Here is a 14,891-nt window from a genome sequence, read left to right as displayed (position 1 = left end):
AGTAAATGTCTTTTATTACACAGATAATCGTCAGTGCCGAGGGAAAATCTTCAGGTAGGTGTTTATTTATATTATATGATTTATCTTATCATAAGAAGTAGCCTCAGTCTGTAAGTTATATCACTTATGTATGTAAACGTTAACACCTCAGTTGGACAACTTGAATGGCTGGAAATGTTAGCTTTTTAATGGTTGCTCTTGACGTTTTATTTTTCAATCGTGTTACTATTTCCGAATATCTATTTCGAAGTTGATTTCCTCTGAGTAGTATACCTTCGATCTTTTCATATCTTACGTGCCACATGATATTTTCTCAGCTACGTTAAACAGTGGGATTTGCCTGTTTTCGTGAGTCTTTTGATCTCACCTGGGTATGATTGATAACTACCGAAGCCTGGTGAAAAAGAAATTCAAGTTACTTGGTCTTTGAAATTCCATTGCAGGCTTAAAACTATCACATATAATGCTTCAAAACAGTTACATCTGAGAATTTAATATAATAACATCTTAGACTATATGGTAGTTGAGTAATAGTTGATATTTAAACTGATGTAATGCCTTAACTCGCTTAGTTACGAAACCAGTTCTCTTAAAATTAGCTAAAAAGTCTGATAGTAAAAATAATAATGATAATATTGGTATCATGTAGCGCTTTTATGCAGCGATAGGTTTCAAAGCGCTTTACAGACGTTATATTACCCCTGTTCAATAATAACCTGTCCCAGAGACAATCCCTCCAGACGACTGCAGTTATTTACTGCGCCCAAAGACAAGTTACCTAACATGTACCCATTTAACACCTGCATGGAGAGGGGCCATTGAGATAAAGCATCTTAGGCGATATTTTTGTTAGCTAAAATGATTTTCAGTCACAATAAAATGTTAACTTTGTTTTAATTTCCATCAGGTTCTTCATACTTGGTTTTTCAACAACCTGCGTATCCGAGAGATTGCAAAGAAGTATCGAATGCATGTTCCTCTACCCACAATACATCTGGAGTGTATCTTATTAAACCAGATGGCTATCCGGAACCGTTTGAGGCTTACTGTAACAATGATCTTGATACTGGTGGATGGACGGTATGGCCGATTACTCGATGTCACCTTTTCAACTTTAAATAGTTTTGTACAAATTTACTTCAATTTTGATTACAGCAATATATTGCGATGTAATACAAAGTCGTTATTTCAAATAGAATCTCGATTTCTTTTATCGAAACGAAAATTTGATTCAATTATTTATAATATTGTGAAATTTAAGTACCAGATTGTACTTAGGTGCAGTGTAGTTCTTCTTCCAAGGGAACTGTAAACATCTAGCCCACACTACAAACTGATGTTAGAAATATTAGTTAAAATTTCTGTGTAATAGTTGTTAGCAACAAATCGCATTGCAGTAGGGAACAAATAATAATTATTCAATCACGTCCTAGTTAACGCTTAACTTCTTTGATATTCGTTGAAGGTATTACAGCGACGAAGATCGGATTCTGTAAATTTTAGTAGAAGTTGGACAGACTTCAGAAATGGCTTTGGCTTTCTAGGGAGTGAGTTTTGGATCGGAAATGAGAAAATAGCCGTCTTAACAAATCAAAAGCGGTACCAACTGCGAATGGACTTTGAGAACGTTGCTGGAGAAACTTACTATGTAACGTACGACAAATTTCGTATCTCAGATGAATGGGGGGACTATTATATATCTACTTTAGGAACATTCGAAAGATCAGATGGTAAGTGTCTTTTACATTATTATTAAATATAATACCAAAATAATCAAACAAATTGTGGTCATTTATTAATGATCAAAGTAAACGTGCAGAAAATGAAAGATTTATTTTGAAAACGAAGGGATCTTTGGAAGTAAATTTGGCATGTCAAATATGTTTTGAAGATTCTGCTACAATATATATAGTAATAGTATACATGTAGTATATCAGCGAGTACAACGGCGCTACCATACATATTGCAGCAATTACAACATGATATGATATGAGTGCAGGTGCAAGTAGCTTTTAGCGCGAGTTCAAATACTTAATCTTGTATTAGTATCCATAATAGAATTTCAAAATGCCTCCATTAGCCAAAGTGTGATTACGCACTCACTAAAGACTGATTCGTACTCAACACCGACCATAGCTCTGAACAGGGAACCGTTCCTACCGTTAGTACAACAGAACGTTTACAATTAAACCAGGTTGGTCTCCCAGTTTGATCAGAACAACCAACGAAAAGAAATTTGATGTTGATATTAATTATCATTGTTGTCAGAGAGCAGTATACTTACACCGAGAGAACTCTGAAACAGAATTAAGCCATCACTACCTGGTTTCAGACTAATGGCACAACAAATGATGGTGTTTTATCTCGTTAAATTGGATAAATATTAACATTAATGTGACTAAGGAATGGCCACTGGCTGTTTAAAATGTTCTACATTTATTCGAGCAGCTTCTGAATGTATGTTTCTTTCCTTTAACCTTCTGAAAACCACGTATTTAAGTAATGACGACAAACTATTCTATGCCACATGCCATATTTGTCGTGACTGTATCAAGTTACTATTATTTAAAATGTTTTCTTTCCTGTTCTTTAGAAACAATCCCCGAATGGTGTCCAGCTAATGAGATATTTAGCAATGAGACATGTGAAAGGACTTGTGAAGCCCCTGATACTTGCATCTCGGCTACCTCTCGCACAGAATCAGAGCAATGTGTTTGTGTCGGCGATTATCTGAGAGAGCAAGGACAATGCATCCCTCTCAACCAATGTAACTGCTTCGTTGCTGACAAAACAAGTGTATTAGGGGTCAGTACGTTTCTTTCAGGGCATTTTAAGTGCTTTACTTTTCCATGTTATAAGAAGCAAATATTTTACTTACATTTAGTCAGGAAGCACAAGACTATTCCTACGGATTTTCATGCCCTTATAAACCTTACACTAAATTGCATGAAAACTGTCGATAGTTTTGCGGTGAGAACCAATTGTAGGCCAAATGTATAGTCGCAATAGGCCATTTTAATGTAACATTTGACGGCTACCTTTTCATGGCAAACCCAGCGAACTCCTACATCGGAGGTGGCTTAAAAGACCTCATAAAACTTTCATAAAGATCCATACCCTTACCTAGATCATTCAGGGCAATTTTGGCATTGGCCACCCACCGTTGAAATTCTGTACATTTCACTGTGACAACCGCAAATTCATAATTAATTTACTTTATTTTTTCGTGGAATTAGGAAGCCGATTTTAACGTCAATTCAAGATGTACAGGAAAATTAACTTGCAGGAACAACCGGCTTGTAGATGAGAGTTACCAGTGTAGTGATCACGCAACCTGTGCTGAGAGGAACGGTGTCCGTAAATGTTACTGTAATCCAAACTACCAAGGGGACGGAGAGACGTGCACCCACAACTGCTTCGTTGCTGACATAGGAAGTGTATTAGGGGTCAGTACGGTTCTTTCAGGTCATTTTGTAATGTTTTTTTCTTAATCATTGTCCATATATTTAGAAGGAAACGTTTACTATTTATACGTGTCGATAATGACACTACATTTACAGATAACCGAGTTACGTGCGCAGTTTGGTTGTGCAGGGGCCATTGACCCATTCTTTTGTCGCCAGTTCAGTCAAAACTGTCAGTCAATTGATATATTACGTTTAGTCGGGAATCACGAGACCACTCCTACGGGTGTGTGTCTACTGATAAGATGAAAACAACAATGCATTGATATTTTTTTTTACAATCTTGCGGTTAGAACTATTTGTAGGCCGAAATTAAAGTCGCGATAAGCCGTTGAATGCAATGTTTGTTGCTAACTTTTTTAAGGGCGGATCCCTTCGCTTCCTACTTCGGAGTTGGCTTCAAATTCTCTATAAAACTTTCTTAAAGGTCCATACCCATACGTAGATCATTCGAGGGGATTTATCACGGCCATTTACCGTTGAAATTCTGTACATTTCCCTCTGACCACCGCAAATTCATCATTCATTTATTAGTTGTTGTTTTTCCTTTCGCTGTTTATCTTAAATTAGGAAGGCCACTTTTACATCAATTCAAGATGTACAGGAAAATTAACTTGCAGGAACAGCCGGCTTGTAGATGAGAGTTACCAGTGTAGTAGTCACGCAACCTGTTCTGAGAGGAACGGTGTCCGTAAATGTTACTGTAATCCAAACTACCAAGGGGACGGAGAGACGTGCACCCACAACTGCTTCGTTGCTGACATAGGAAGTGTATTAGGGGTCAGTACGGTTCTTTCAGGTCATTTTGTAATATTTTTCTTAAGCATTGTCCATATATTTAGAAGGAAATGTTTACTATTTATACGTGTCGATAATGACATTACATTTACAGATAACCGGGTGGCGTAGATATCGTGGTTGGGCAGGGGCCATTGACCCATTCTTTTGTCGCCAGTTCAGTCAAAACTGTAAGTCAAGGGATATATTACGTTTAGTCGGGAATCACGAGACCACTCCTACGGGTGTTTGATCCCTGATAATACGAACACAACAATCCATGGATACTTTTTTCACATCCTTGTTATTAGCACTATTTGTATGCCTAAAGTTTAGTCACGATAAGCCGTTGAATGCAATACCTGCAGCATTTTTTAAGGCCGTTTCCCTTTGCTTCCTACGTCTGAGTTGTTTTCAAATACTTCATAAAACCTTCATTAAGGTTCATATCCATCCCTAGATTATTCGAGGGGATTTATCACGGCCACCTACCGTTGATATATTGTACATTTCACTGTGACAACCGCAAATTCATAATTCATTTATTAGTTGTTGTTTTTCCTTTCGCTGAATATCTTAAATTAGGAGGGCCACTTTTACATCAATTCAAGATGTACAGGAAAATCAACTTGTAGGAACAACCGTCTTGTAGATGAGAGTTACCAGTGTAATAGTCACGCAACCTGTGCTGAGAGGAACGGTGTCCGTAAATGTTACTGTGATCAAAACTACCAAGGGGACGGAGAGACGTGCACCCACAACTGCTTCGTTGCTGACATTGGAAGTGTATTAGGGGTCAGTACGGTTCTTTCTGGTCATTTTTATGATGCATTGTTCTTAATCATGTCCATATAATTAGAAGGAAATGTTTACTATTTATTCGTGTCGATGATCACATTACATTTACAGATAATCGAGTTGCTTGCTCAACATTTGGGCAGGGGCCTTTGACACATGTTTTTATAGCCAGTTCAGTCAAAACTGTCAGTCGAGGGATGTATTACGTTTAGTCGGGAATCACGAGATCACTCCTACGAGTGTTTATCCACTGATAAGCCTGGGACAAAAATCCATGGATACTTTATTCAAAGTCTTGCGGTTAGAACTATTTGTACGCCTAAAATATAGTCGCAGTAAGCCGTTGAATGCAATATTTGCACTACTTTTTTGTATGGCAGATCCCTTCGCCTCCTACTTCGGGGTTGGCTTCAAATACTTCATTAAACGTGTCTAAGGTTAATACTCATAGCTAGATCATCCGAGGGGACTTATATTTGGCCACCCACTGCTTAAATTATGTACATTTCACTGTGACAACCGCAAATTCAAAATGTGTTTATTAGTTTGTTTCATTTTGGCTAAATATCTTAATTCAGGTTGGCGATTTTTACGTTAATTCAAGATGTACACGAAGATCAACCTGCCGAAACAACCAGATTATAAAGGCGAGTTACCAGTGTAGTGATCACGCAACCTGTGCTGAGAGGAACGGTGTCCGTAAATGTTACTGTAATCCAAACTACCAAGGGGACGGAGAGACGTGCACCCACAACTGCTTCGTTGCTGACATAGGAAGTGTATTAGGGGTCAGTACGGTTCTTTCAGGTCATTTTGTAATGTTTTTTCTTAATCACTGTCCATATATTTAGAAGGAAACGTTTACTATTTATACGTGTCGATAATGACATTACATTTACAGATAACCGAGTTGCGTGCGCAGTTTGGTTGGGCAGGGGCCATTGACCCATTCTTTTGTCCCTGTCAAGTCTAAACTTTCAGTGGAGGGATGTATTACGTTTAGTCGGGAATCACGAGATCACTCCTACGGGTGTGTATCCAATGATAAGACTAACACAAAAATCCTTGGATACTTTTTTTTTACAGTCTTGCGGTTAGAACTATTTGTAGGCCGAAATTATAGTCGCGATAAGCCGTTGAATGCAATATTTGCAGCTACTTTTTTAGACCGGATCCCTTCGCTTCCTACTTCGGAGTTGGCTTCAAATACTCCATACAAATTTCTTAAAGGTCCATATCCATACCTAGATCATTCGACGGGACTTATCACGGCCATTTACCTTTGAAATTCTGTACATTTCACTCTGACCACCGCAAATTCATCATTCATTTATTAGTTGTTGTTTTTCCTTTCGCTGTTTATCTTAAATTAGGAGGGCCACTTTTACATCAATTCAAGATGTACAGGAAAATTAACATGCAGGAACAACCGGCTTGTAGATGAGAGTTACCAGTGTAATAGTCACGCAACCTGTGCTGAGAGGAACGGTGTCCGTAAATGTTACTGCAATCCAAACTACCAAGGGGACGGAGAGACGTGCACCCACAACTGCTTCGTTGCTGACATAGGAAGTGTATTAGGGGTCAGTACGGTTCTTTCAGGTCATTTTGTAATGTTTTTTCTAAATCATTGTCCATATATTTAGGAGGAGACCTTTACTATTTATACGTGTCGATAATGACATTACATTTACAGATAACCGAGTGGCGTAGATATCGTGGTTGGGATTGGGCCATTGACCCATTTTTTTGTCGCCAGTTCAGTCAAAACTGTCAGTCGAGGGATGTATTACGTTTAGTCGGGAATTACGACACCACTCTTACGGGTGTGTATCCACTGATAAGACGAACACAACAATCCATGGATACTTTTTTCACATCCTTGTTATTAGCATTATTTGTATGCCTAAAGTTTAGTCACGATAAGCCGTTGAATGCAATACCTGCAGCATTTTTTAAGGCCTTATCCATTCGCTTCCTACTTCGGAGTTGGCTTCAAATACTTCATAAAACCTTCATTAAGGTTCATACCCAAACCTAGATTATTCAAGGGAACTTATCATTGGCCACCCACCGTTGATATTCTGTACATTTCACTGTGACAACCGCATATTCATAATTCATTTATTAGTTGTTGTTTTTCCTTTCGCTGAATATCTTAAATTAGGAGGGCCACTTTTACATCAATTCAAGATGTACAGGAAAATCAACTTGTAGGAACAACCGGCTTGTAGATGAGAGTTACCAGTGTAATAGTCACGCAACCTGTGCTGAGAGGAACGGTGTCCGTAAATGTTACTGCGATCAAAACTACCAAGGGGACGGAGAGACGTGCACCCACAACTGCTTCGTTGCTGACATAGGAAGTGTATTAGGGGTCAGTACGGTTCTTTCAGGTCATTTTATAAGGCTTCGTTCTTAATCATTGTCCATATAATTAGAAGAAAACTTTACTCCTCATACTTGTCGATAATCACATTACATTTACAGATAACCGAGTGGCGTAGATATCGTGGTTGGGATTGGGCCATTGACCCATTTTTTTTGTCGCCAGTCCAGTTAAAACTGTCAGTCGAGGGATGTATTACGTTTAGTCAGGAATCACGAGACCCCTCCTACGGGTGTGTGTCCACTGATAATACGAACACATCAATCCATGGATACTTTTTTTCACATCCTTGCGATTAGCACTATTTGTATGCCTAAAGTTTAGTCACGATAAGACGTTGAATGCAATATTTGCAGCTCCTCTTTTGATGGCGGATCCTATCGCCTCCCCGATCGGAGTTGGCTTCAAATACTCCATAAAACTTTCAAAAAGGTTCATATCCATACCTAGATCATTCGAGGGGATTTATCATTGGCCATCCACCGTTTTAATCATGTACATTTCACTGTGACAACCGCAAATTCATAATTCATTTATTAGTTTTTTTTTGGGGGGGTGGCTGCATTTCTTCAATTAGGAAGGCCACTTTTACAGCAATTCAAGATGTACACAAAGAAAAACTTGTAGGAATACCCGGCTTTTAGATGAGAGTTACCAGTGTAGTAGTCACGCAACCTGTGCTGAGAGGAACGGTGTCCGTAAATGTTACTGCAATCCAAACTACCAAGGGGACGGAGAGACGTGCACAAGCGTGTTCCCAAAAGATTGCTACGAGCTTTATGTTTCCGGTACACGCAGTGATGGTGTTTACACCATTTACCCTGATGGTTGGCCAAGCGGCATTCAGGTTTACTGTGAGATGGAAAGTAACGGAGGAGGATGGACGGTGAGTTTTGCAAACATTGAAGGATTTAAATTCTTCTTCACATTATACTTTTCTTTCCTCAAAATGATCCACTACAGATCTCGACCATTTTAGGACAAAAAATCAAGAAGAAGAATACTCTTGCAAATTATCTCACTTTCACAATATCCATATCTATGTTAAACTATTTGATGGCTTTGGATGTCATGCTCTTAAGGATTAGTAGATTATACAGTTGGATTACCTTTTTGTCTTCATTTCATAGGTTTTCCAGCGACGATCGAGTGCCTCTGTTGACTTTTATCGTGGTTGGTCGGACTACAAGAACGGTTTCGGTAATAAAAATCAAGACCACTGGCTAGGTATGAAATATATCCACTCTATGACCAACCAGAAACCGTACCAGCTTCGTATTGATCTAAGGGACTCCGGCTCATCATCGAAATACGCCGTCTATTCGACTTTTAGCATTAATAACGAGACAGACAAGTATCGACTATCAATTGGAAGATACAGTGGAAATACAGGTGAGTAAGTGATGTTCTAATCATTGACTCATACATGAATCTGGACCGATTACGTCAATAAGGAGAAGGGTGAAGACCAAAACACAAAAATGCCAACCAAGGAGGATATTGTGACGTGCTCTCCTATAGCAACTAATTCTTGTAGTATTCCTTACATGTTTATTCTACAACAACTAATGTATTGATCTCATAGCTACCGCATTCCTGGCTAAATGATATATGAGTTCAATGTTCACAACAATTTACAATTCCAAACTGCAATTTTCTTTCAAACGTTTGAGCTACAGCTGGAACGCACGTAAATTTTCAGGACTATATACAATGTGTACAGACATAAGAAGCAGACGATAAGATTCACTGTTCATTGGCAACACATGTCTCTTTGCCGTGTTTGTACGTAACAAGCACGTAACAAGCACCTAACATGATAGGAGTGACCGTCATACGCAATCTTTAAAATTGTTACAGTAGATATTAAAATAGTAGCCAGGCTCTATGTATTTCTGACACAGAGAAATTAAATCTCAACATCACTATCATCCCAACCTAAACAAGTAAGTAAAACTTTATTGATCCCAAAGGGAAATTCAGGCACTAGCTCATAAAACAATGAAAATGTTACAAAAATAGATGAGTTAATTGTACAATAAGACAGCAAGAATAATAAGAAAAAGTCAATATATGAGAGTCAACGTAACAAAACCTCATTGAAAAGCTTAATTGCACGGGGTATGAAAGAATCTCTGTATCTATTGGTTTTGAGACACGGGAGTCTCAACGTGCCACTGCCTCCGGACATCTGACTACTATGAAGTAACTCATAGAGGGGGTGGGTATCGTCCTTCCATACCGCGTCCAGTTTGGACTCGAGAAGGCTGTGGTAAACCGAGTCAATGGAAGGCAAGGGTTCCCTAACTACTCTCTCCGCTTTCTTAATGATGCTGTTAATACGATCTTTTTCATGTTTGTTGACATTCCCACCCTAGCAAATCAAGCAATAACGCCAAACCCCGCTAATGGTACAATTATAAAACATTTCAAGGATGTCATGACGAACATCAAAATTCGACATCTTACGGAGGCAGTACAATCTAGAATTCAACTTTTTAACCAATATATCAATATGATCTCCCATGCCAAGTGATCATTCAGCACTACCCCAAGATACTTATATGACGTAACACGATCAACTACACTTCCTTTGACAACCACAGGGGGTTGAGGATAAGTATTGCGACGAAAATCAATAATCATGTCTTTGGTCTTACAGTGTAAATTTCAATCTACGTTTATAATCCAAAGTAAAAGAACGTGAAAGATACAAAGATTGCAAAGTGCTATAGTTACAGGGTAAAGAATTGAACAATCGATGACAATAACACCCTGTATACCCTGTATACAGTAGAACAGGGAACTTGGAGCCGGGCTGATATTAGATAACAACCATCATATTGACAGAAAGAGTTATGTCGTCTATTTGTTTCTTGTTTTATGGGGAGATGGCTTTTCAGCAAAATGCAATTATTACTTTGTACGTAATAATAACATGTTAGATTACTCAGGACTAGATCTTTCAGTGATACCCTTGTTTTCCTAACTTGAATGATATATGAAGGTACATCACACAACCCCACCCCCCCCCCGCCCTCCCATACTTCTTGTCCAAGTTCGAAGAGATCCTAAGTTTGCCTATATGGTACAAGAAAAATATAAGCACTGGTTTGAATATAGGTGATAAATGAACATTTGGTTATGCAAATCAAATTAAACATACTATTATTCAACAAATTGCAACATTTAACACCGACACAAACAAGAAATGTATAACTAGAGTTTTGACAGAGTTAGGAAACTCAGTTGTGAACTTAAATATAACAATCACATAAATGAAAGAATGAAGAGTAGTGTTAAATGCCGAGAAAAATAAAATAAAATTAAAGAGCGATATTAGCGATTCTAGTAACCAAACCTAGTATTTGGTTAAAGTAGTTTCCCCATCTGTATGTTACTCCTGCTGGGGCACTGTATTTTAAACGACGAAAAAAAGTATAACAACGTCCTTGCAAAGACAAAATACCTACTTATTTATCTTAATTATTGAACAAACAAAAAATGAGGAACTGACGTTTTCATCGTGGTAGGACAAAAACGCACTGTCATCTTACTTGTATCCTATGTTTGATTCGTTCAAAGTATATAAATTGATCGGTTTATTTACTCTTTCTCGCTTCTTTCAGGTTCTGCTGATATGTCTATTAGCAACAATAAACAATTCAGTACAAAAGACCAGGACAACGACAAATACAATAGTTACTCGTGTGCAGAGGGACATCGAGGAGCCTGGTGGTACCATTTATATTACTATTATTGTTATAGTTACTGTGGTACTAGTGATAACTTGTGCTCATATATCCCTGTTGGCAACTGCTGTCTTCGTTGCACAAATTCAAATCTCAACGGAGACTACGACGGCTCTACTCAGGGAAAGAACATGTTCTGGCATAGTTATCGTTACAGTTATAGTTATAGTTTGAACGGTTACGGATGCAGCCTGCAATACACAGATATGAAAATACGGCCTGTGTAGACAAAAACAGTTTAAATAACAAGTTGCCCAAAAGAGCAGTTTTTACTAAGAAAAGTAAGAAAAGATCCATATAGATCTGCGAGCGTCGGACAACTGGACGTGCCATAGACAAGAAAGAAGAAGAAAATGCAACAAAATTTACAATCGGGACGATTCGACAAATAATCCATTTTTAAGGGAGTGAGAAAATATTAATTGATTGTTTTGATGTCAAATTATTAATATTAACCAGCTTACTGTTGTTTAAAAGTTCGAAAATTGATTATTGTTAGAGTCTCACAAAAGAATCACAATAAAACATTAAAGTAACTTGTTCATTAGTCCTTAATGTTTTGCATCCCCCGTAGTCAACCCTCACCCTCCTACCCCTCCCGCCCCCCAAAAAAAATTGTTGGTTGGAAATTAACAGTTGCATGAAAGTGAATATGTAACGATTCTTGCTCTTTAGTGATTATGAACTATTTTATTTCTTTTTGTTTTCACATGCACTGATTGAATTGATACGGGAGTCAATTTCACCCACAGATATTGCCAAATGTGTTTCCATCTTTATTTGTCACAATTTGTTATGGCATTCAAAGTCAAGGAATACGCGAATTCATATTTCGAAGAGTGAGTAAACCAGGCACAACATCCAGTATTTAGTTTCTCTTTCGCGCAACGTCAATGGGATATCCGGTTCTTTTTTTCGTGCAACAATAGTCACCTCGGCAGTACGCGTAATACTTCGAAGGTTTGACGTATTGTATCTAGACTCAACTGGTTTACATAACAAAGTATTTGTTTTCTGAACTAATAAAATGGTTAGCTTAAAGATTTAGTTCTGCCGTGAAATGCATCGCTATAGTTGAAAAGTGTATCAATTTTATATTGTATATTTAATATGCCTGGCATGTCTGGCATTGGCAAAACAAGTTTCAATTAAGTAATACTGTACTATTTCAGACGGTTCACAGAATGTGAATGTGGTTGACTTAACGCCTGTACCGATATGCAATTGCATGAAAATGTACAGTTTGTACACCCTGTTACGAAATTTAATTCAAATTTTAGGTGGAGGTCCGTACTAGGGAGGGATCTTAAGACAGTGGTGGGGCTTAATGGGAGTAGTGTACCCTCACCTTTCTGAAAATTGTGTCTCGGTAAGGGTGTTGAGAAGCATGATGCTATCATTTTCATTTTATATTAAATACATTTGCGTTCGGGTGTTATAACATTTGTTAACCACTTGCTAGAAACTCTCGGGATGGGGGAGGGGGGGTGGTTAGGTTCGTGTTCCCATGGTCCCTGTGTCTACGGCCTTGTATATATATTGAATACATAATACATTTAAAATACGAAATAGGACATGAGGGTAGGTAAACGCATTAATCTCCTTTCTCAGTGACCTTTTATTAAAGATGACAATCCAGTTCCGTGCGACTCACGGAATTTTGTCTAGAAATGATTATAACTGACTCGAAGTGAATATGTTAATACAAACCTATTAATGTGCTTAGTGGGCATATAGCTTAAGAGAGCAGCCTTCTGAGAAGCACTTAACGCCGTGCTGTAACATAGAGTAACCTATCCAGTATCATATATGATAGCTATTTATTTTTCTTGGTTAATTTTCCTTGCCGTCCCAGTTTTCGTCCCTGAAAATGTTTTTGTGTGTGGGAGGGGCAGCTTTTCCTCTACCTCTTGCTACGCCACTGTCAGCTAAATAATAGAATGGCGTGGGCGTGCTGGTACTCATATAATTATTCATGCAAAATCATCATTGACAGTTGTCTCCGTTGGTAGCCAACCCTCGGGCCCCCTGAGAAATGGGGGCCACTGTTAAAAGAACCACTTATAGCTACGCTTGTAAAGTAGCTCTACGCCTCTAAATAAGCTCTAGCTACACCTCTGCTGGTTAACAGATATACATTTCATTTAAAAATTTGTATCAAAGAAAAAATCTAATATCCAACCTACCTTTCCATAGGTCAAAACATGCTCCTTGATTAAATATCTTATATAAATGAAAAATATTTTTCCTTATAATTTACAGTCATTATTGATGTAATTCTAACAGTCTATAAACAAATTAGTCAAAGCCCAGTGTAACAGCTGAAATGTTTATTCAATCAGATGTGAGAATACTCGATTCCGCAAACAGGATGTGATGTAGGCACCATAAAACAAGGAAGTATTGTTCATATAGCGTACCACTGACCAACTTTGAATGTTCCAAAGTGTGAATTAATTATATATTTGTACATACATATTGATAGTATAGGATAGATCATACCGTAAATTTCACGGTATATAAGATGTATTGTACTAGTTCATGCACGTTATATAGTGCTTATTAGTAGTATCACTTCCTGTCCTTTCGATACTGCTTTAATTTTGCCTTCCAACCAAAAGCGAAGTAACTTAGCTAAAATAATCACTCATACATGTTTCTTAAAATATCGGTAATAGCAGCAGCTTAACCAGAACAAGAAAATCAACATTCCTACTAGCATTGACGTCGTTTGGCACACAACTACATAACTTTAACATAAACCACACTAAATGTATTGTAGATTAAAAGTGATCATTGTAATTAATATTCGTTTAAAACCAAATACATTTACATTGATTGAATTGCAATACCGTTGCTGTCGTTGGAACTAGAGGCACGATAGTCAATAAGTATACAGAAGGTGTTATGTTGTATGGATCGGAACAAGGACAGTTTAACATAATGCCACTGAAGCTTACTGCACTATTGACTGAAAGTGCAAGATATATATAGCTGTAAATAATATTAAGTTGGATTGCGCATGTCGAATAGTCTTCTTTACACACAAGCCAATAATACTATAGATGTGCAGCACATTTGTATAAGCTGTTCACCAAATCATATTTCAAATAAAATGATGGCATTAATGGACGTCCATACTACTACGGTCATTTTAATAGGGTGTTGGACAGCCCTGAATAGATACTCTGTGTCATTTGCTATCTTGCACTTCATCGTAAATATTTTCGCGTCTCATTTATACAAACTCGAAATCATGGAGAAGTGTTTCAAAGTTTGTTTGACTGTTTTGACGATTTGGAACTCGTTTGGAACAGAAATGGTAAGTCTTTCTATTGTTTAATATATTTTATATTTTACTCCATTGAAATATTTTCTGTTTCGAAAAAAAATAACATAAGTTGCATCAATGTGTTGTTGAGCTAACTCTGTTAATATTAAATTATGTGAAAAGTGAAGAGTTAGCGTCTTCGAAATAATAGGAAAATATCGATAAAAAATCCTGATAAATTACAGTTAGAAGGCCTTCAATTAGAAATACTCCGAATTTTTAACTTCGAAAAAAGACAGCAGTGTTTCGATAAAAATGACGAAACGTCTTTTAATTTAACCACATATATTGGAATAAAAACAAAAGATTAGCTCTAATCGGTTCTTCTTTGCTTATATACAGTATTCTTTAAAATTTGCCACATATGTAAAATACTTAGA

General features: G+C 37.5%; 3 protein-coding genes across 3 annotated transcripts in view; 2 read left to right on the top strand and 1 right to left on the bottom strand.

The window, feature by feature from the left end:
* The window catches only part of LOC139973677 (uncharacterized), a 489,233-nt gene that overhangs the window by 170,065 nt on the left and 304,277 nt on the right, over positions 1 to 14,891 (bottom strand). The window lies entirely within an intron of this gene.
* The window catches only part of LOC139973686 (fibrinogen C domain-containing protein 1-A-like), a 175,435-nt gene that overhangs the window by 100,705 nt on the left and 59,839 nt on the right, over positions 1 to 14,891 (top strand). The window lies entirely within an intron of this gene.
* LOC139973837 (techylectin-5A-like) lies at positions 1,613 to 11,407 on the top strand. Its single transcript, XM_071980714.1, has 5 exons — positions 1,613 to 1,730; positions 2,594 to 2,805; positions 8,006 to 8,314; positions 8,559 to 8,820; positions 11,058 to 11,407. Exons 1-5 carry the CDS (start codon positions 1,613 to 1,615, stop codon positions 11,405 to 11,407), a joined length of 1,251 nt encoding a protein of 416 aa, XP_071836815.1.

Source organism: Apostichopus japonicus, chromosome 9 (assembly GCF_037975245.1).
Source record: "Apostichopus japonicus isolate 1M-3 chromosome 9, ASM3797524v1, whole genome shotgun sequence".
Taxonomy (NCBI): domain Eukaryota; kingdom Metazoa; phylum Echinodermata; class Holothuroidea; order Aspidochirotida; family Stichopodidae; genus Apostichopus; species Apostichopus japonicus.
The sequence above is the reverse complement of the archived record's forward strand: the minus strand, read 5'-3'. Positions and strand labels throughout refer to the sequence as shown.

What these genes read in the sequence shown, in the direction of transcription:
- LOC139973837 (XM_071980714.1), top strand. Translation starts at nt 1,613, where the DNA reads ATGGACTTTGAGAACGTTGCTGGAGAAACTTACTATGTAACGTACGAC. An exon ending in AACATTCGAAAGATCAGATG is followed by an intron (nt 1,731 to 2,593) that starts GTAAGTGTCTTT and finishes CCTGTTCTTTAG; the next exon opens with AAACAATCCCCGAATGGTGT. An exon ending in ACAAAACAAGTGTATTAGGG is followed by an intron (nt 2,806 to 8,005) that starts GTCAGTACGTTT and finishes TTCTTCAATTAG; the next exon opens with GAAGGCCACTTTTACAGCAA.